Source organism: Myotis brandtii, unplaced genomic scaffold (genome assembly GCF_000412655.1).
Source record: "Myotis brandtii unplaced genomic scaffold, ASM41265v1 scaffold178, whole genome shotgun sequence".
In the NCBI taxonomy this organism is placed as follows: Eukaryota; Metazoa; Chordata; class Mammalia; order Chiroptera; family Vespertilionidae; genus Myotis; species Myotis brandtii.
Genome location: NW_005356599.1, coordinates 204,984 through 223,770, shown reverse-complemented (window position 1 = coordinate 223,770; position 18,787 = coordinate 204,984). Strand labels below are relative to the sequence as shown.

The 18,787-nt window shown below is 54.5% G+C and overlaps 2 protein-coding genes across 2 annotated transcripts in view; both read left to right on the top strand.

Annotated features, from left to right (window-relative positions):
- The window catches only part of SYMPK (symplekin), a 38,853-nt gene extending 36,673 nt beyond the window's left edge, over positions 1-2,180 (top strand). The window contains 1 exon segment of the mRNA XM_005863430.2: positions 2,118-2,180. Coding sequence (XP_005863492.2) covers positions 2,118-2,180 — 63 coding nt within the window.
- A 171-nt stretch (positions 2,181-2,351) lies between these two features.
- On the top strand, positions 2,352-16,397 carry RSPH6A (radial spoke head 6 homolog A (Chlamydomonas)). Its single transcript, XM_014537391.1, has 5 exons — positions 2,352-3,127; positions 7,601-8,365; positions 11,259-11,403; positions 12,150-12,267; positions 15,814-16,397. The coding sequence occupies exons 1-5, from the start codon at positions 2,909-2,911 to the stop codon at positions 16,049-16,051; spliced, it is 1,485 nt and encodes a 494-aa protein (XP_014392877.1). The 5' UTR covers positions 2,352-2,908; the 3' UTR covers positions 16,052-16,397.
- The last annotated feature ends 2,390 nt before the right edge of the window (positions 16,398-18,787 follow it).

The following is an 18,787-nucleotide window of genomic DNA, read 5'->3' as shown; positions in this document are numbered from 1 at the left end:
CACCACGGGCCCTACGCGAGCGATGACCCTTCGCTCCAGTTCTCGCCCTCCGAGCTGGGCTTCCTGCCCTTTGACATGGAGGTGTCGGAGCCGGAGCCCCGGGAGCTGGCCGTGCAGAACGCCAAGGCCTACCTGCTGCAGACCAGCATCAGCTGCGACCTGAGCCTGTGAGAGGGCGCCCCCAGCTGGGCTCCTCCGTCCGGGGATCGCTCCGGAGCCATCGCACTCGGACTGAATACTATCAGTAGCTGGAAAGCCAATCCTTACTCAGCAGGCATTGTGCCGGCCCTGCACACGTCGCCCTTAATGCTCACATCACAGCTGAAATGGGCACCTCCACTGTCCCTATTTTAGAGGCGGAAACAGACACAGAAATGAGGGCCCGCATCCCGGATAACACAGCTCCAATGTAGCAGAGCCGGGATTCCCGCACAGATGATTTGGGGGGGGGGGGGGGGGGGTGCTATTTACTAAACTTTCCTGCTGGAGGAAGGCACTAGCCAAGGCCACTTGGCTGTAGTCATAATGCATCCCTCAGCCCCCTTCCCCATGACCTCCTCATGGAGCTCACATTCTAGAGGGAGAACGGACAATGAATACAATGCATGGTAAGGTGAGAAAATAAGGCAGGATGCGGGGAGCGGGAGCGCTCGGTAAAGAGCATAAGGTCAGGGAAGGCCTCGCTGAGCAGCCAAGTGACCAGTGACCTGAGCATGGTGAGGGAGAGCACCTTGCCAACAACGAAGCGTATGGGACACAGCGAGTCTGAAGGCTTTAAGGGTGGCTGAGTTTGAGGCACAGCGAGGAAGCTGGTGTGACTAGAGCTAGGGGAGGAGATGAGGTTGCAGAGGTCACAGGTCTTGCTAAAGCACAAAGCAGACCCCCATTCCTCCCATGCTCAGAACCTGCCGTGGTTCCCCAGTGTCCTCAAAAGAGGGTTCATGTTCCTCACAGGCCTTAAATATAACTCAGCCCCTGCCTGCTCCCCAAACTTCATCTCCTAGAGCAGCGGTTCTCAACCTGGGGGTCGCGACCCCTTTGGGGGTCAAACGACCCTTTCACAGGGGTCGCCTAAGCCCAGCGGAAAACACAGATATAATTACATATTGTTTTTGTGATGAATCACTATGCTTTCATTATGTTCAATTTGTAACAATGAAATTGGGGGTCACCACAACATGAGGAGCTGTATTAAAGGGTCGCGGCATTAGGAAGGTTGAGAACCACTAGAGTCAGTCAGAATCAACCAGTCACACTTCCCCAGCAGTTCCCAGCCCCTTAGAGCTTCAGGTTCCCTTACTGAAAAGCCCTGGCCAGATGCCGACCTCTCCTTACCCTTCCAAATGGATGGCCCTCCACCACACCCAAGACGTTGCCAAAGGGTTTCCACGCCACAGGCGTTTGGATATACACCCTGTGGAAGCAAACCAGTTGGTCCTGGTGTTAAATCCTGGCTGTGCTACCAAATACAATTAGACCTCACATTTCCTAAGCCGCAGTTTCCTCATCTGGAGGGTGCGGACCATCATTGTTCCTCATATGACTGCGGTGAGAATTCAACACTGCTCTCAGGCGCCCAACATACCGCCTGACTTGGTGAATGGAAACCATTGCCATACGGTTATCACTCCGGCCTCCTCTCCTACCACAGCCCTTCTCCCTCCTCCCCTCCAGCCACCCCGACCTCCTCCGTGTTCCTTCCACGTGCTAGGCACACCCTCAGCTCTAGGCCTTTGCACGTCATTCCCAATCACATCATCTATGAGCCATGACAGTTTTGCCTCTTCCTTTTCAATACTTCTCTTTTTCATGTCAGATTGCATTGGCTGAAGCCTCCAGTGCAGAATTAAATAGAAGTGAAAGCAGGCATCCCCAATCGCATAATGGAAAGCACTATAGTCTTTTGTCATGTTTGGTGTGTGCTGTAGGTTCCTTGTAGCTATCCTTTACAAGATTATTTAAAATTTGCCTTCTATTCTTGGTTTCCTAGGCTCTTAAAAATCATGAACGGGTGTTGAATTTTATCAAACAACTAGAGGCCCAGTGCATGAAATTCATGCACTTGGTGTGTGTGTGGGGGGGGGGGGGTCCTCAGCCTGGCCTGTGCCCTCTTGCAGACCAGGAGCCCTCAGGCGATGTCCAGGGGGAGCGGACCTAAGTCGTCAGTCGGACATCCTTAGCGCTGCCGCGGAGGCGGGAGAGGCTCCTGCCACTGCTGCTGTGCTCTCCAGCTGTGAGCCTGGCTTCTGGCTGAGCGGCGCTCCCTCTGTGGGAGTGCACTGAACACCAGGGTGCAGCTCCTGTGTTAAGCGTCTGCCCCCCGGTGGTCAGTGCGCGTCATAGCAACCGGTCGTTCTGCTGTTTGGTTGATTTGCATATTAGCTTTTTATTATATAGGATTTCTCTGCACCTATTGAGGTGATCTTACAGAGCCCCTTTAACACACTGTCATGACGAGTTATAGTTTTTTCTGTTTTTCTAACATCCGTCCAGTCTTACATCCCTGTCAATTCGTCCAGTTTAACCATGGCGTGTCATCCTTTTGAGCAATTGCTGGATGCCATTTTGCTTAGGATTTCAGCATCTCTTTCCTAAATGAGGTCAGCATGGAATTATTTTCCTTCCTCCTGCTGAAAATTGCAAACCAGCACCTATCCCGGGCATTCCCAGTCCCATTCCCTGCTTTATTGTCTCCTTAGAAATTATCACCCCTGACAGTATGTATTTTGCATATTTGGTTAATGTCTGTCTCCATCATCAGAATGTCAGCTCCACTCGGGCAGGGATCTTGTCTCCTCTGCTGTGTCCCCAGGGCCAGGCCCAGGGCCCGGCATAGAGCAGTGAGCCGAGCGAATAATGTCCCCCACCTCCCACTCCCTCCGGAGGCAGGTATGAGCACCTGGTGAACATGCTGACCAAAATCCTGAACCAGCGCCCAGAGGATCCCTTGGCCATCCTGGAGTCGCTGAACCGCACGACACAGTTGGAGTGGTTCCACCCCAAGCTGGACTCGCTGCGGGATGACCCCGAGATGCAGCCCACCTACGAGATGGCCGAGAGGCAGAAGTCGCTGTTCGTCCGGGGCGGCGGCAGTGCGGAGGGCGAGCAGGAGATGGAGGAGGAGGTGGTGAGTGAGCCAGTGGGGAGGCGTGGCGGGTGAGTGGCGGCCCAGACTTGGGCATCGCCTGTGCTGAAGCCTGGAAGGGAGGGAGCCTGTGGACTCCAGACATGCAGATGATCTCAGTTTAATGTGTGTGTCCAGGGGAGGGGCCGGGACCCTGTCACAGAGGGCTAAGGGATGCAGGCTTTCTCCCGAGGCCACTGGGGCGCCTTGGAAGGTCTGGAAGCCGAGGAAAGGCTGGTCAGCTCCGCTCTTTGGGAAGCCGACTCCAGCTGCCATGTGGAGGTGGAGGCTGGCCTCTCCCACCCTCCCTCACTCCTCCCTCCCCCAAAATTCCAGCTTTGCAGTGTTTTCTGTGGAACACCGCCTCCTGGGATCTCTCAGCACTGAATTGTCCCCTACCCCCTGGCCTCGGTTTCCCCTTTTATAAGTTGAGACCTGCCAAGAACTCTCCCACTGACTCGTTTCCAGAATTGGATGACTGCTTAAAATTCGGGTGGAGTCTTCTTTCACTCGTTCAAGAAACATTTGTTGAGGACTCTCTGTTTATGATCACTCTGACGCCTCTGACGCCCTCTGCGAAGACCTCCAGGAGTGTTGGCTCCTTTCAACCCTGAAACAACCCGCAAGGCAACTGCTGCTTATTATATTCGTACTAGAGGCCCAGTGCACGGATTTGTGCACCGGTGAGGTCCCTCGGCCTAGCTTGTGGGGATCGGGCCAAAACCGGCTCTCCGACATCCCCCAAGGGGTCCCGGATTGCGAGAGGGCGCAGGCCGGTCCAAGAGACCCCACAGGTGCACAATCGGGGCTGGGGAGGGACGCAGGAGCTTGGCCAGCTGGGGAGGGACCACAAGAGGGCTCCAGGGCATGTCCAGCCCGTCTAGCCCAGTCCCGATCAGCCAGACGCCAGCAGCAAACTAACCTACCGGTCGGAGCGTCTGGCCCCTGGTGGTCAGTGTGTGTCATAGCTAATGGTTGAACGGTGGAATGGTTGGTTAGGCTTTTATATGTATAGATAGATTTGTAGAAGAAGGACTTGGGCTCAGAGGGAACCAGGAAGGCAAGACCTTGGCCTCCAAAGCTGTGCTAAGCTCTGCCCAGGCTGCAGATGCTTGTTTGTCTGTGCTGGCTTCTGAGATGCTAGGATTCTGGCGAGAGTGGGGTGGGCTGGTGAGAGAATCTATCTATACTTATAAAAGCCTAAACCAGGAACAACAATCTGGCAAAGAAATGAGCCCTGGTGAGCAGAGTGCACTTGAGAATACAAGTTTTAGGCACGAAGGGGGACAGTTTAGTTTTATTTGAGAAAATAGTTTTGCGTTTCAAATCGACAGTCTCTCCTGGGGTGGCCCCACCCCCTTAGAACTGCACCTTTCCTCCTCCACACCCCAACCCCACACACTGATCAACTCCCTTAAGGCCCCGCCTCCTCAGAATGCTTTACCCCCAGAGGCTCCGCCTCCTTAGAACTCCGTGGCTTTTGAAGCTCCGCCCCATTGAAATTAAATCTCTTGGGAGGGTCTGCCTCTTAGAACTTGGAGTTGGAGTTCTTCTTCTTTTTTAAATTGATTTCAGAGAGGAAGGGAGAGGGAAAGAGAGATAGAAACATCAGTGATGAGAGGGAATCATTGATTGGCTGCCTCCTGCATGACGGGATCGTGCCCACAACCTGGGCATGTGCCCTTGACCTGAATCAAACCCAGGACACTTCAGTCCACAGGCTGATGTCCTATCCACTGAGCCAAACGGGCTAGGACAGACGGAACTGGAGTTCTTAATGTGAGGTCTGCAGAAGGGCAAAATGTGGAAGTTTGTGGTCTGTGCAGGCTTCTTGGAAGAGACTCCAAGGAATTGATGACTCAGCATTTACCTGAATATAAATTCTGTCTGATGGGAGGAAGGGCTCTCACTCTCTCATTTTCTATTTCTTTCCGTGGCTAGCCATGACTCCCCTGCTGAGAAATGCCGCCTCTGCCATGGACGTTTACCTGTGCAGGACGCTCGGTCTGTTTCTGGACTCGCCACTCCAGCGGTTCTCAACCTGTGGGTCGCGACCCCTTTGGCGGTCGAACGACCCTTTCACAGGGGTCGCCTAAGACCATCCTGCATATCAGATATTTACATGACGATTCATCACAGTAGCCACATGACAGTGATGAAGTAGCAACGAAAATAATTTTATGGTTGGGTCACAACATGAGGAACTGTATTTAAAGGGCCAGAAGGTTGAGAACCGCTGCTCTAGTCTGTGCCTTCGCTCTCTGGCTGGCTTCCTGCTTGCTGTGGTCAGCGCCTCAGAGCAGGGATGGCTGTTTGGGAGCCTGAGGCTCTCGTCACTGTGGCCTCTGTTGTGAAAAGTTCCTATTTCCACGTTTACAATCTTAGACTAGCTCTAGTACAGTGATGGCGAACCTATGACACGCGAACTCATTTTTTGGGTTGATTTTTCTTTGTTAAATGGCATTTAAATCTATAAAATAAATATCAAAAATATAAGTCTTTGTTTTACTATGGTTGCAAATATCAAAAAATTTCAATATGTGACACGGCACCAGAGTTAAGTTAGGGTTTTTCAAAATGCTGACTCGCCGAGCTCAAAAGGTTTGCCATCGCTGCCCTAGTATTATGGTGTCACAGCCCAAACACTAACACCTTCCTCTACTTGCTGGGCGTACAGGTCACGTTAAGGCAGGAAGCAGGTGATGTCGCAGAAAGAGAGACGTGTGGCTGAGACGAGAAACAGGCTTTCCTCACACCTGAGAGTCAGGTTGCAAGCAGTCCTGGGCTGGCAAGGTGGCTCCCAGCAAAGGGGCACTGAGGGCTGGCTGTCTCCTCCCCTCACCCCTGCCCTCCCGCCCCGAAAGGAGCAGTGTGCAGGGGGGAGCCGCAGAGTCTGGTCTGTCATTCGGGGGCAGTTGACCACTCTTGCTCCAATCAACAGTGGCCGGAAGGGCAGGGTGAGACGGTTTAGATGTGGTTGTGTTGTAGGCAGTGGGAGCCGCACCAGGTGTGAGACCGGTGGGGTGGGACCAGACCTGGGTTCTGGCTAGGAAAGAATTCAGAGCCAAGACTCAAACTATAAGAGAACATTTACATATAAAATCACAGAGGTAGAGAGAGTAATTCGTAGAAGAAATGGGCTGAGGAGAGGATTATGGAGGCAAAGGAAGGGCCCTTGGAGCTGGGGGGTGAGTGGAGAGCGGGATGGGAAAGACACTGGTGTGCTCCCAGGAGGGAGAGCGACCTGGGTCCTCCCTCCTCAGGGTTTTCAGGGTGATTTTATTTATTTTTTAAAATATATTTTAATTATTGTTTTCAGAGAGGAAGGGAGAAGGATAGAGAGTCAGAAACATCAGTGAGAGAGAAACATCAATCAGCCGCCTCCTGCACACTCCCTACAGGGGATGTGCCCGCAACCAAGGTACATGCTCCTGACCGGAATCGAACCCGGGACCCTTGAGTCCACAGGCCGACGCTCTATCCACTGAGCCAAACCGGTTAGGGCTGCACATCCCTTTTGCCATGTAAGCTCACGTGTTCACAGGCCCCAGGAGCAGGACATGGACTTCTTTGGACGATCATTATTCCGCCCACCCAGCACCCCCCCTTTCTCTCCATCCTGACTGTGTGTCCCCTGCTCAGTCGGGCTGGCCAAGGCCGAGGGCAGGTTGTGCCAACCTCCTGAGCATCAGCTTTGTTCTCTGATACATGTTAGTGCGCACACTAGTTTGGACCTGGTGCTCATTGGATCTTTAATAAAGATTTCTGGACTGACTGAATGAAGAAATATCGGGACAGCCTTGTGGCCGAATGAAGATGGGGCAATTGGGCCAAATGAATATGGGGCAATTGGGCCGAAACCTCCCTGTAGTCTAGTCCCAGCCCTTGACTTTCTTGTTATTACTCCCTTTCTGCTCTCTCTCTCTCTCTCTCTCTCTCGTCCTGAACAAAGCAGACGGTCAAAAAGGAGGCAGTGAGGGCAAGATTTGTCACCGCCATCCTCCAACATCACTGATTCCTGGGTTCAAGACCTGCCTCTTAATTTGCTGCGTGATTTGGGGGTGTCTCTTAAAAGTGCATTTAGTTGCAAGTAACAGTAAACATGACCAGCGGTGGGGAGGTAAGGCAGCTCACCGAGGACCAGGCCGTTTCCACCTGTCAGCTCCAGCACCGTGAGGGCGGAAGACATGAGTTGCCTCATGGTCCCAATATAGCTGCTGCAACTCCAGCTCTCACATCCCACTCCAGGCAGGAACGAGAGGGAAGGAGGAAGAAACAAAGGACTTTTTCTGAGTGTGATTTTGCCTTTTCCCTCAAGGGACATCCTCCCCAAGGACTTGCCCCGCTTCTAAATGCCAGAGGGCGGCAGGAGCGGCTGGGTTACCCAGGACTTGAGCTCTCTGGCCTCCAGAAGAGGCAGGCCAGGGAGCAGAACTCCAGCTTCCTCCCCTCTGCCCTCCCCCCTCCCCTCTGCAGGTAGACACGGCCGTGCCCAACGTCATGGAGTCGGCCTTCTACTTCGAGCAGGGTGGCGTGGGCCTGAGTTCCGATGAGAGTTTCCGCCTCTTCCTGGCCCTGAAGCAGCTGGTAGAGCAGCAGCCCATCCACACCTGTCGCTTCTGGGGCAAAATCCTGGGGCTCAAGCGCAGCTACCTGGTGGCCGAGGTGGAGTTCCGGGAAGGCGAGGAGGAGGTGGAGGAGGAGGAGTTGGAGGAGCTGACCGAGGGTGGCGAGATCATGGATGCCCACGGCGAGGAGGAAGGCGAGGAGGACGAGGACAAGGTCGCCGACATCATCCCCAAGCCGCTCTGGAAGCCACCGCCTGTCATCCCCAAGGAGGAGAGCCGCTCCGGCACCAACAAGTACCTGTACTTCGTGTGCAATGAGCCCGGCCGGCCGTGGACCAAGCTGCCACACGTCACGCCCAACCAGATCGCGCAGGCCCGCAAGATCAAGAAGTTCTTCACCGGCTACCTGGACGCGCCGGTCATCAGCTACCCGCCCTTCCCGGGCAACGAGGCCAACTACCTGCGGGCCCAGATCGCGCGCATCTCCGCGGCCACACACATCAGCCCCCTGGGCTTCTACCAGTTCAACGAGGAGGAGGGTGACGAGGAGGAGGAGGGCGGCGCTGGGCGAGACTCCTTCGAGGAGAACCCGGACTTTGAGGGCATCCCCGTGTTTGAGCTGGTGGACTCCATGGCCAACTGGGTGCACCACATGCAGCACATCCTTCCGCAGGTGAGAACCCGGCCCCCGCCTGTCCCAGAACCAGGGGCTCAGGTGTGACTCCCCCGTAATATCAGTATCAGTAGCTCTCTGCTGGCCATGGTGCTGAGCCCTCCCTCATTCATTCACTCATCCATCTGTTCCTCATGCACTCGTTCACTCAAAGGTAAGTCAGAATCCTTTGGGGCCAGAGGCATCTGGGAGTTCTGAATTTTTCAGGTTTTAGAAAGGTCACGGCACGTCCCATGTAGCGTGCCACGCCTCAGGCAAGGCGGGGGCTGCAGCCGCGCTCGAAGGCCCCATCGCTCCTTCTGCAGCAAAACTGCCCGGCCTCCCTCCCGCCGCTCAGGTCAGGGGCGCTGCCAAATGACTCAGGACAGACTTCTGATTCTCAGAGCTTTTCGGGTTTTGGTGCTGGTTGTGGATAGGAGATTGTGGACCTGCATTTATTGAATGCCTGTGTGTCTGAACTTTATGCCCACTTATTTACTCATTCAAGGAAACACTGGCTATAGGCTTAGGATCATTCATTCATTCACTCATTCAATACATAGTTAATGACTTCACTAAATTTAAGCTGTGTGATTTGGGGGTGTCTCTTAAAAGTGCATTTAGTTGCAAGTAACAGTAAACATGACCAGCGGTGGGGAGGTAAGGCAGCTCACCGAGGACCAGGCCGTTTCCACCTGTCAGCTCCAGCACCGTGAGGGCGGAAGACATGAGTTGCCTCATGGTCCCAATATAGCTGCTGCAACTCCAGCTCTCACATCCCACTCCAGGCAGGAACGAGAGGGAAGGAGGAAGAAACAAAGGACTTTTTCTGAGTGTGATTTTGCCTTTTCCCTCAAGGGACATCCTCCCCAAGGACTTGCCCCGCTTCTAAATGCCAGAGGGCGGCAGGAGCGGCTGGGTTACCCAGGACTTGAGCTCTCTGGCCTCCAGAAGAGGCAGGCCAGGGAGCAGAACTCCAGCTTCCTCCCCTCTGCCCTCCCCCCTCCCCTCTGCAGGTAGACACGGCCGTGCCCAACGTCATGGAGTCGGCCTTCTACTTCGAGCAGGGTGGCGTGGGCCTGAGTTCCGATGAGAGTTTCCGCCTCTTCCTGGCCCTGAAGCAGCTGGTAGAGCAGCAGCCCATCCACACCTGTCGCTTCTGGGGCAAAATCCTGGGGCTCAAGCGCAGCTACCTGGTGGCCGAGGTGGAGTTCCGGGAAGGCGAGGAGGAGGTGGAGGAGGAGGAGTTGGAGGAGCTGACCGAGGGTGGCGAGATCATGGATGCCCACGGCGAGGAGGAGGGCGAGGAGGACGAGGACAAGGTCGCCGACATCATCCCCAAGCCGCTCTGGAAGCCACCGCCTGTCATCCCCAAGGAGGAGAGCCGCTCCGGCACCAACAAGTACCTGTACTTCGTGTGCAATGAGCCCGGCCGGCCGTGGACCAAGCTGCCACACGTCACGCCCAACCAGATCGCGCAGGCCCGCAAGATCAAGAAGTTCTTCACCGGCTACCTGGACGCGCCGGTCATCAGCTACCCGCCCTTCCCGGGCAACGAGGCCAACTACCTGCGGGCCCAGATCGCGCGCATCTCCGCGGCCACACACATCAGCCCCCTGGGCTTCTACCAGTTCAACGAGGAGGAGGGTGACGAGGAGGAGGAGGGCGGCGCTGGGCGAGACTCCTTCGAGGAGAACCCGGACTTTGAGGGCATCCCCGTGTTTGAGCTGGTGGACTCCATGGCCAACTGGGTGCACCACATGCAGCACATCCTTCCGCAGGTGAGAACCCGGCCCCCGCCTGTCCCAGAACCAGGGGCTCAGGTGTGACTCCCCCGTAATATCAATATCAGTAGCTCTCTGCTGGCCATGGTGCTGAGCCCTCCCTCATTCATTCACTCATCCATCTGTTCCTCATGCACTCGTTCACTCAAAGGTAAGTCAGAATCCTTTGGGGCCAGAGGCATCTGGGAGTTCTGAATTTTTCAGGTTTTAGAAAGGTCACGGCACGTCCCATGTAGCGTGCAACGCCTCAGGCAAGGCGGGGGCTGCAGCCGCGCTCGAAGGCCCCATCGCTCCTTCTGCAGCAAAACTGCCCGGCCTCCCTCCCGCCGCTCAGGTCAGGGGCGCTGCCAAATGACTCAGGACAGACTTCTGATTCTCAGAGCTTTTCGGGTTTTGGCGCTGGTTGTGGATAGGAGATTGTGGACCTGCATTTATTGAATGCCTGTGTGTCTGAACTTTATGCCCACTTATTTACTCATTCAAGGAAACACTGGCTATAGGCTTAGGATCATTCATTCATTCAATAAATATTTATTGATTCCACAAGGTTTTAATAAATCCAAATAACTCCTCTGGAGATCCTTACAGCTCTCATTGCCATCTCACAGTTGATGAAACTGAACTCTGCAATATACTGTGCCCAACTTGGGTTCATGCATTCCTTCAGCAAACACTTACCAGCTCTTCAGTATCTCGTGTAGCCCAACAGCAATCCAATGGGAGAGGCATCTATAACAACCCCATTTCACAGCTGGGAAAACCGAGGCTTATGCGGGCTGCCCAATGTCGGCTCCACAGGGCAGAGATTTGGGGTCTCTTTCCTCAAGGGTGCACCCCAGCACCTAGAGCAGTGCCTGTGTATAGTAGGTGCTCATTAAGTATCTGATGAATGAATGAATGAATGCACAGATGGGGGCCACACAGCTCTCAGGAGGCAGGAGTCCCTACCTCAGTGCAACAGCTATCTGGGCCCATTTTCTGCCCCCAACTTATGTGACTAACCCTGTCCTCCTGCCCTTACCTGGGTCCCTGAGGACAGTCCCCAGGGTCCTGCCTGGCCCTGCACCGCCTCCCAGAGTGCAGGCTGTCCTCTGTCCTCCGGGTGCCGCCTGACTTTCCCCCACCTCCAGGGCCGCTGCACTTGGGTGAACCCTTTGCAGAAGAAGGAGGAGGAGGAGGAGCTAGGGGAGGAGGAAGAGAAGGCCGATGAGGGGATGGAGGAGGCGGAGCAGGAGATTGGGCCCCCTTTGCTGACGCCGCTCTCAGAAGATGCAGGTAAGGGTTTCCTCACCTTGTGCCACCAGCCGGAAGTGTGTGGGGGGGGTGGGGGAGGGGGGGATGAGAAAGGGCCAAGCGAGAACATTGCAGGGTCATCTCTCGGAGCCTAAGCTATTGTCTCACCTATAAAACGGACATCATGACAGGCTTCCTCCTGGGGTTACGGAAAGCGTCCACCTTGTGAGTTGCGTCTGGCGCAAAGGGCAGTGCCCACCTGGGGTGATGTGGGCTTGGGGAATGAGAGAGAGAGAGAGAGAGAGAGAAGAGAGAGAGAGTGTTAGGGGTTAGGGGGGCCTCCCCAGAAGAGGAGGAGCTTGGACGGGGTTTTGGAAGAAGGGACAGTCATCGCCTGAGGTTGGGGCCTCAGGCACCTGGAGGAAGCAGGAAGGGGAGGCTGAGATGAGAGTGGGCCTGGACAGAGCCCATGTGGCCCCTGTGCTGCCCTGTGCCTCTGGTCCAAACCAATGGCCACCGGAGGGAGAATGGCAGCCGATGGCCCAGATTACTACCTCCCTTCCGGGTGCAGGCACTGAGGCTCCCTGGGGCGCACGGGAGGAGGGTGGTCCGAGCAGGGTTCCAGCGCTGAAGCCCGTGCTGTTAGCCACCACAGTTCCCTCCACACCCCCCTTCATTTCCCCTCTTCACCCCGTCCCGCCCCTCCCTGGGCGGGTGGGGGGCTGTGCCGGGCGTGCGCACCCAGCAGTGGAGCCTCTGACCTCCTGATGCTCTTCACGTCCCCACAGAGATCATGCACATGCCGCCCTGGACCGCCCGCCTGTCCTGCGCCCTCTCCCCGCAGTACTCCGTGGCGATCGTGCGCTCCAATCTCTGGCCGGGGGCCTGTGCCTTCGCCGTGGGCAAGTAGGTCTCCTCCTCCTCCTCTCCCAGCAGAGGGCGCCCCACCAGGCCGGCTGGGCAGAGATTGGGAGGGAAGCCCCCCTTCAGGAAGCCCCCAAGGCTGAGCCCCTCACTCTGCTTCCAGGGGTTCCACTGGCCTAAATGAGAAATCCCAGACCAAGAGGGAAGCCCCTCGGATAAGAGAACGGGGGACCAGAGAGGGGAAGGGGCTGGCCCCAGGGAACACAGCATGTGCCGGATTCAAACTTGGGTCTCTGGTCCCCTGGGCTGTGCCGGGCGTGCGCACCCAGCAGTGGAGCCTCTGACCTCCTGATGCTCTTCACGTCCCCACAGAGATCATGCACATGCCACCCTGGACCGCCCGCCTGTCCTGCGCCCTCTCCCCGCAGTACTCCGTGGCGATCGTGCGCTCCAACCTCTGGCCGGGGGCCTGTGCCTTCGCCGTGGGCAAGTAGGTCTCCTCCTCCTCCTCTCCCAGCAGAGGGCGCCCCACCAGGCCGGCTGGGCAGAGATTGGGAGGGAAGCCCCCCTTCAGGAAGCCCCCAAGGCTGAGCCCCTCACTCTGCTTCCAGGGGTTCCACTGGCCTAAATGAGAAATCCCAGACCAAGAGGGAAGCCCCTCGGATAAGAGAACGGGGACCAGAGAGGGGAAGGGGCTGGCCCCAGGGAACACAGCATGTACAGGATTCAAACTTGGGTCTCTGGTCCCCTGGCCCAGGCTTCCCTGCTGTGGGCGTCACGGCTGCCGGGACTCAGGGTGGCCCTGACAAGAGCACTCTCCTCCCTGGGGGAGCTAACTGCTCCCCTGGGCCCCGTGGCCAGTTCTTCCCATTTGAAGGGTCTTCCTTCTCTGGGCCACACGTCTTCCCCGCCAGTTGCTCCCCAAGATTTTCAGGCCGAAATCACTTTTGCATCTTCCCACCGGCAGCTACACACTCCCACCAGCCTCTTAGCCCCTCGTACCAGGCACATCCCAGCCTTTCTGACCAGCCACTAGAGGGCGCCACCTGCGGCCACAGGGCGAGCGTGCTTACCAGGTCTGTCCACCAGATGGCATGGCGGTTTTTCATAGATACTCCTTTTCTATTCGCTACCATGATACACACAGTCGAGGTGGGAATTCATGTCATCTTGATACTTTAACCACATGCTTGGCAATTATTATTTTTCCTCCTCCAGAAGCAGGGAAGAGGCACGCTTGCTTTCGCCAGCACACTTCTGGCCACACCCTAATTTGCCAATATCCCTCTGAAAACAAAAGATCCAAATCGGGAGCTCCAGTCACCCATCCACCCTATATCCCCTAACCACTTATCTATCCACCCTCCCACCCAGTCATTCATCCATCCAGGCATCCATCCACTCATCTATCCATCCATTCATCCATCCTTTTTTTTTTCTTTTTTTCACTATGAAAGACTTGAATACCACTGTTTGCCAGCTGTGTGCTGGGCCCCAGGTCCTTTGTTGGAAAGGCAGACACGGATCCTGCCCTGGGAGCAGACACAGGAAACATGGACGTTAATTGTGTAACATTTCTCACCCCCCACTCACTCCTCCAGTCCGCAGGCCGACGCTCTATCCACCAAGCCAAACCGGTTTCGGCCTTTTTTTTTTTTTTTTTTTTCTCACTATGAAAGACTTGAATACCAGTTTGCCAGCTGTGTTGGAAAGGCAGACACGGATCCTGCCCTGGGAGCAGACACAGGAAACATGGACGTTAATTGTGTAACATTTCTCACCCCCCACTCACTCCTCCAGCAAACCCTCCCCCAAAATCCTGTTACAAACTAAGATGAATACCACTAAGGAGGATGGAGGGACCAATGGAGGGACAGCTTTTATCTGTCATGCCTGGAAGGGATCAAGGAAGGATTCCTGAGGAAAGCAGCCTTGATCTGAAATCTTTGGGGGAAGAAAGAAGTTATGGGGGGAGGGGAGTAGGCAGAAGGACAATCTAGACCCGAGTGTGTCACTCTGAGTGCTGGCACTCGCTGGGGCGTCTGGTTGAAGCTCAGGTCCTGGTGGCACGGGCCTGGGGTGGAGGCCCGGACTCTGCCTTCCTAGCAAGCTCAGCCTCCGGATCAGCAAGGTCAAAGTCAGACTGCTCCCATGACAACCTCTCCATCCCCATCTCTCCCGCTGTCTCTCTCTCTCCCTACTTCTCTCTGCCTCTCACCCTGTCTCTCAGTTTATTCTCCTATTTGCTCCTCTTTTCTTCCCCAGTTAAAACTGGGGAGAGGTGAGCCGGCCGGGACCCGACCGATTCTGTCCTGTGTATTACCTCCTCCCGTTAGGGCGCAGGCACCGCAGCAGGGATTCTGGTCAGCTTTGTCACTGCTAGCGAGGTCCCCACATCTAGACCAGTGCTGTCCATCATAGATGAAATAGGAGCCACATATGGCATTTTAAATTTCCCAGTAGCCTTACTCAAAAGGTAAAAATAGCCCTGGCCGGTTTGGCTCAATGGATAGAGCGTCGGCCTGTGGACTGAAGGGTCCCGGGTTTGATTCCTGTCAAGGGCACGTGCCCGGGTTGTGGGCTTGATCCCCAGTCCGGGGCGTGCAGGAGGCAGCCAATCAATGATTTTCTCTCATCATTGATGTCTCAGTCTCTTTCTCCCTTCCTCTCTCTGAAATCAATAAAAATATATATTTTTAAAAAGGTAAAAATAAACAGGCAACATTCATTTTAATATATTTTATTTAACCCCAAATACCCAAAATATTATTACAACATGAAATCAATAATGTAATAATGATTGACGAGCTATTTTACATTCTCCTCTTTCGTACTAAGTCTTTGGAATCCGAGCTGAGTTTGTGTTTACAGCACATCTCAATCTGGACCTAAATTTTTTTTTTTTTACCTAAATTTTAATTGGAAATACTTGACCTATATCCACAGTTCACAACCTTTACAATTGCAAAAGTAGACTCGTGTACCCAAGTTGTCCCGGTCATACTTAGATGTTTCCAATACTGAATTGAGTATTGGCTTCATTGTTTACATTTAAATGAATTAAAACTAAATAAAAATCCACTCCCCCCAACAACAGCAGAATACAGATTCTTCTCAAGTGCGCATGGAACATTCCCCAGGAGAGACGATATGCTAGGCCATAAGACAAGTCTTAATGGATTTGAAAGGACTGATCATAGAAAATAAGTTTTCTGACAACACTGGGATGCAATTAGAAATCAGTAACAGAGGGAAATTCACACACATGTAGAAATCAACGCATTCCTGAGTCACCAATGGGTCATAGAAGAAACCACAAATGAAATTAGAAAAGTAAATAAATTTAGCAATTCAGTGTTTGGGGTGTACTAGCCACGTTTCACGTGCGCAGTAGCCGTTGGACACAGTCTGGCCCTTAATATCCCCACAGTATTTAAGGAACAAATGAACAGAACAGCCTAGTGGGCACACGTCTCCCTACCCCACACAACTTTTCCATCCTGCCGTGTCTGCGCTGACTCCCACCCTCACGACCTCTAGGCGGGGGCCTGGGAGGGAGGACTTCCCAGTATCTCGCTGCCCCTCCAGGAAGTTTGAGAACCTGTACATCGGCTGGGGCCACAAGTACAGTCCGGACAACTTCAACCCGATGCTGCCACCGCCCATCCAGCAAGAGTACCCCAGCGGCCTGGAGATCATGGAGATGAGCGATCCCACGGTGGAGGAGGAGCAGGCCCTGAAGGCTGCCCAGGAGCAGGCCCTGGCGGCTGCGGAGGAAGAGGAAGAGGATGAGGAGGAAGATGAGGACGAGGACCCGGAGGACTGAGGCCCGACAGGCCCCTCCCCCAACCAGGTAGATAGATAGATAGCGCGTTGTTCCTTATACATAGTTATGAGCTATTTTTTCACTGTTAGTTTGCTCTCTGCCCCTGGAAGGCAGCTGCTCTGAATGAAATGTTCCCATGGCATTACGACCCGGTCATTTATTCATTTGCTCACCAATCTGTTGGCACGACCTCCGCGTCGGGGCTCTCGGGCTCTGCGGGGAACACTGACACTGCTCTGCGTAGTCTCTCCCCTCTGTTTCACTTACTCATTCATCTGGACCTGAAATGCCTCTGTGAGCCTAGGCCTGTGTGCTCAGTTGGTGGGAGCGTTGTCCTGTGCTCCGAGGGTTCTATTTCCGGTCAGGGCACATACCTAGGTTGCAGGTTCGATCCCCGGAGGGGGCAAATACACAGGAGGCAACCCACTGAGGTTTCTCTTTCACATCGATGTTCTCTCTCTCTCCTTTCCCCTCTCTCTAAATGGGCATGTCCTTGGGTGAGGATTTAAAAAAATGAAAAGCCTCCTGTCAGCTCAGTCCAGCCCAGGGGACACAGAGATGACCAAGCAGCCTCTGCTTTCTCATGGCTCTTACTCTACAGGGGAGATGGGAGCGTCCCAGGCAATGACAACCCAGACGGTGCTGCCGGGAGGACTGACAGAGCCCCTCAGCTGACTCTTAAAGGGTCAGGAGCAGCCCTGGCTGGGTAGCTCTGTCGCTTAGAGCATCAACCCGATATGCTAAGTTTGCAGGTTTGATCCCTGGTCAGGGCACATACAAGAATCAACCAATGAATGAATAAGTGAAACAACAAATCGATCTCTCTCTCCCTTCCTCTTTCCCAACTTAATAAAAAAAAAAAGGGGGGGCCCTAACCAGTTTGGCTCAGTGGATAGAGTGTAGACCTGTGGACTGAAGGGTCCCAGGTTCGATTCCAGTGAAGGGCATGTACCTTGGTTGTGGGCACATCCCCAGTAGGGAGTGTGCAGGAAGCAGCTGATCGATGTTTCTCTCTCATCGATGTTTCTAACTCTCTATCCCTCTCCCTTCCTCTCTGTAAGAAATCAATAAAATATATTTTTTAAAAAAGAGGGGGAGGGGGTGAATGACAGAGTGGGGAAGGGCATTCCAAGCAGAGGAACAGCATGTGCAGAGGCCCAAGGGTAAGAGAGAAGGTGATGTACTGAGGTAGCTTCTCGAACCTCATTTTTGGGGACATGTTGTGAGGAGTTAGTAGTGAGAGATGTGACAGGAAAGCAGTTGGCAGGAAATAGATCGTTCAGGGCTTAACTTTGCCCTGAGAGCACTAGGGAGCCACAGATGGACTTTTCAGCAGGGGAGGGCCTGGTCATGTTTGTGCTTAAGACATACCTCTCTAGATGCCACGGGGAGGGTAGACAGGAGAGTGAGACAGGAGCCTGGGAGAGCAGAAATAAGGCTGGTTCAGGGCCCGGAGCAGGAGAGGAGCAGGTTGGACCATGGCTGTGCAGAGGAAGGGGCTGGAAACGAGGATTTTAGGTGACAGAATGCAAGACCTGAGGACAGGAAGTGGGGGGCGGGAGGGAAGGATTGTACAAATCTAGGCAGACACTCAGGTCTGGGGGGTGATAGTGCTGGCCCTAAGAATGGGTCACAGGAGAGGAGCAGGATTTGGAGTAAGATGTCAAGTTAGTTCATTGTAGGACTTGTTGAGTGTGAGTGAGATGCCCCTGGGACGTTTGGTGACCAATCTGGGAGGCCACTGAAAAAGTGGGTCTTGGAATATCTGTGATGGGGCAGCGTGGCTTCAGCAGAAGTCAGGGGCACTGGCTACCTGTGGGCACGGCTGGGACCAGGAGGAGGTTCAGGGTGACTGGGGAGCTTACGGGGCCCAGTGAAATATTGGAATCGAAGGTGGGTGTTGGAGGACCGAGTGAGATTGTTGAAGACAGTGAGTCATGGAGATACATATTGGAGGTTGGTGGGAAGCATGGAGATGTTTGGGGTTGGTATTAACCAGTAGTGGGCCAGATGAAGTCCTCAGAGTATTTTTTTTAACATTTTTTAAAACGTATTTTTATTGATTTCGGAGAGGAAGGGAGAGGGAGAGAGAGAGAGAGAGGGAGAAACATCAATGATGAGAGAGAATTATTGATCATCTGCCTCCTGCACGCCCCCCTCTGGGGATCGAGCCCGCAACCCAGGCATGTGCCCTTGACCAGAATGAACCCGGGACCCTTCAGTCCACAGGCCGACGCTCTATCGACTGAGCCAAACCAGCCAGGAAGTCCTCGGAGTTTTATGGAGACTTGAGATCAGTGAGGTTTGGGGGATCATCAGGGGTGCGGAACAATGGCTGGCGAAGCTGTGGCCAGTGGGGGAGAGTAGACGTCCGTGGGAAACACTGGAAGTCAGGAGGGTGTGTGTCGAGAGTCTCTGGAGACACTGGGATCATCTGGGGTCATCTGTGCGGTCACAGGGAGACCAGGGCAGGAAAGAGGCCTTCTCTGGAGGGTTTCTCCGTTGCTAGGCAAACGGTTCCCAGGGCGCCGTTGCTAGGGACCTGTTCTTTTTAAATGCCACGCCCCTTCCCTGCGGCCCCGCCCCCGCAGCCAACCACACGGTCGTCTCCGGCACGAAGGCCACGCCCACCTTCTCGCCCCGCCCGGAGACCCAGGACCGTTACCCGAGCGACAGCCGGGCTTGTCCCTCCTCCCGGCCCCGTTGCCAATCAAGGAGACGTCGTCCGGGCGACGA

Bases quoted from the DNA above. Each gene is read 5' to 3' on its own strand.
- RSPH6A (XM_014537391.1), top strand. From the start codon at position 2,909: ATGCTGACCAAAATCCTGAACCAGCGCCCAGAGGATCCCTTGGCCATC. The intron at 11,404-12,149 runs GTAAGGGTTTCC...ACGTCCCCACAG, and splicing joins GCCGCTCTCAGAAGATGCAG to AGATCATGCACATGCCGCCC. The intron at 12,268-15,813 runs GTAGGTCTCCTC...CTGCCCCTCCAG, and splicing joins TGTGCCTTCGCCGTGGGCAA to GAAGTTTGAGAACCTGTACA.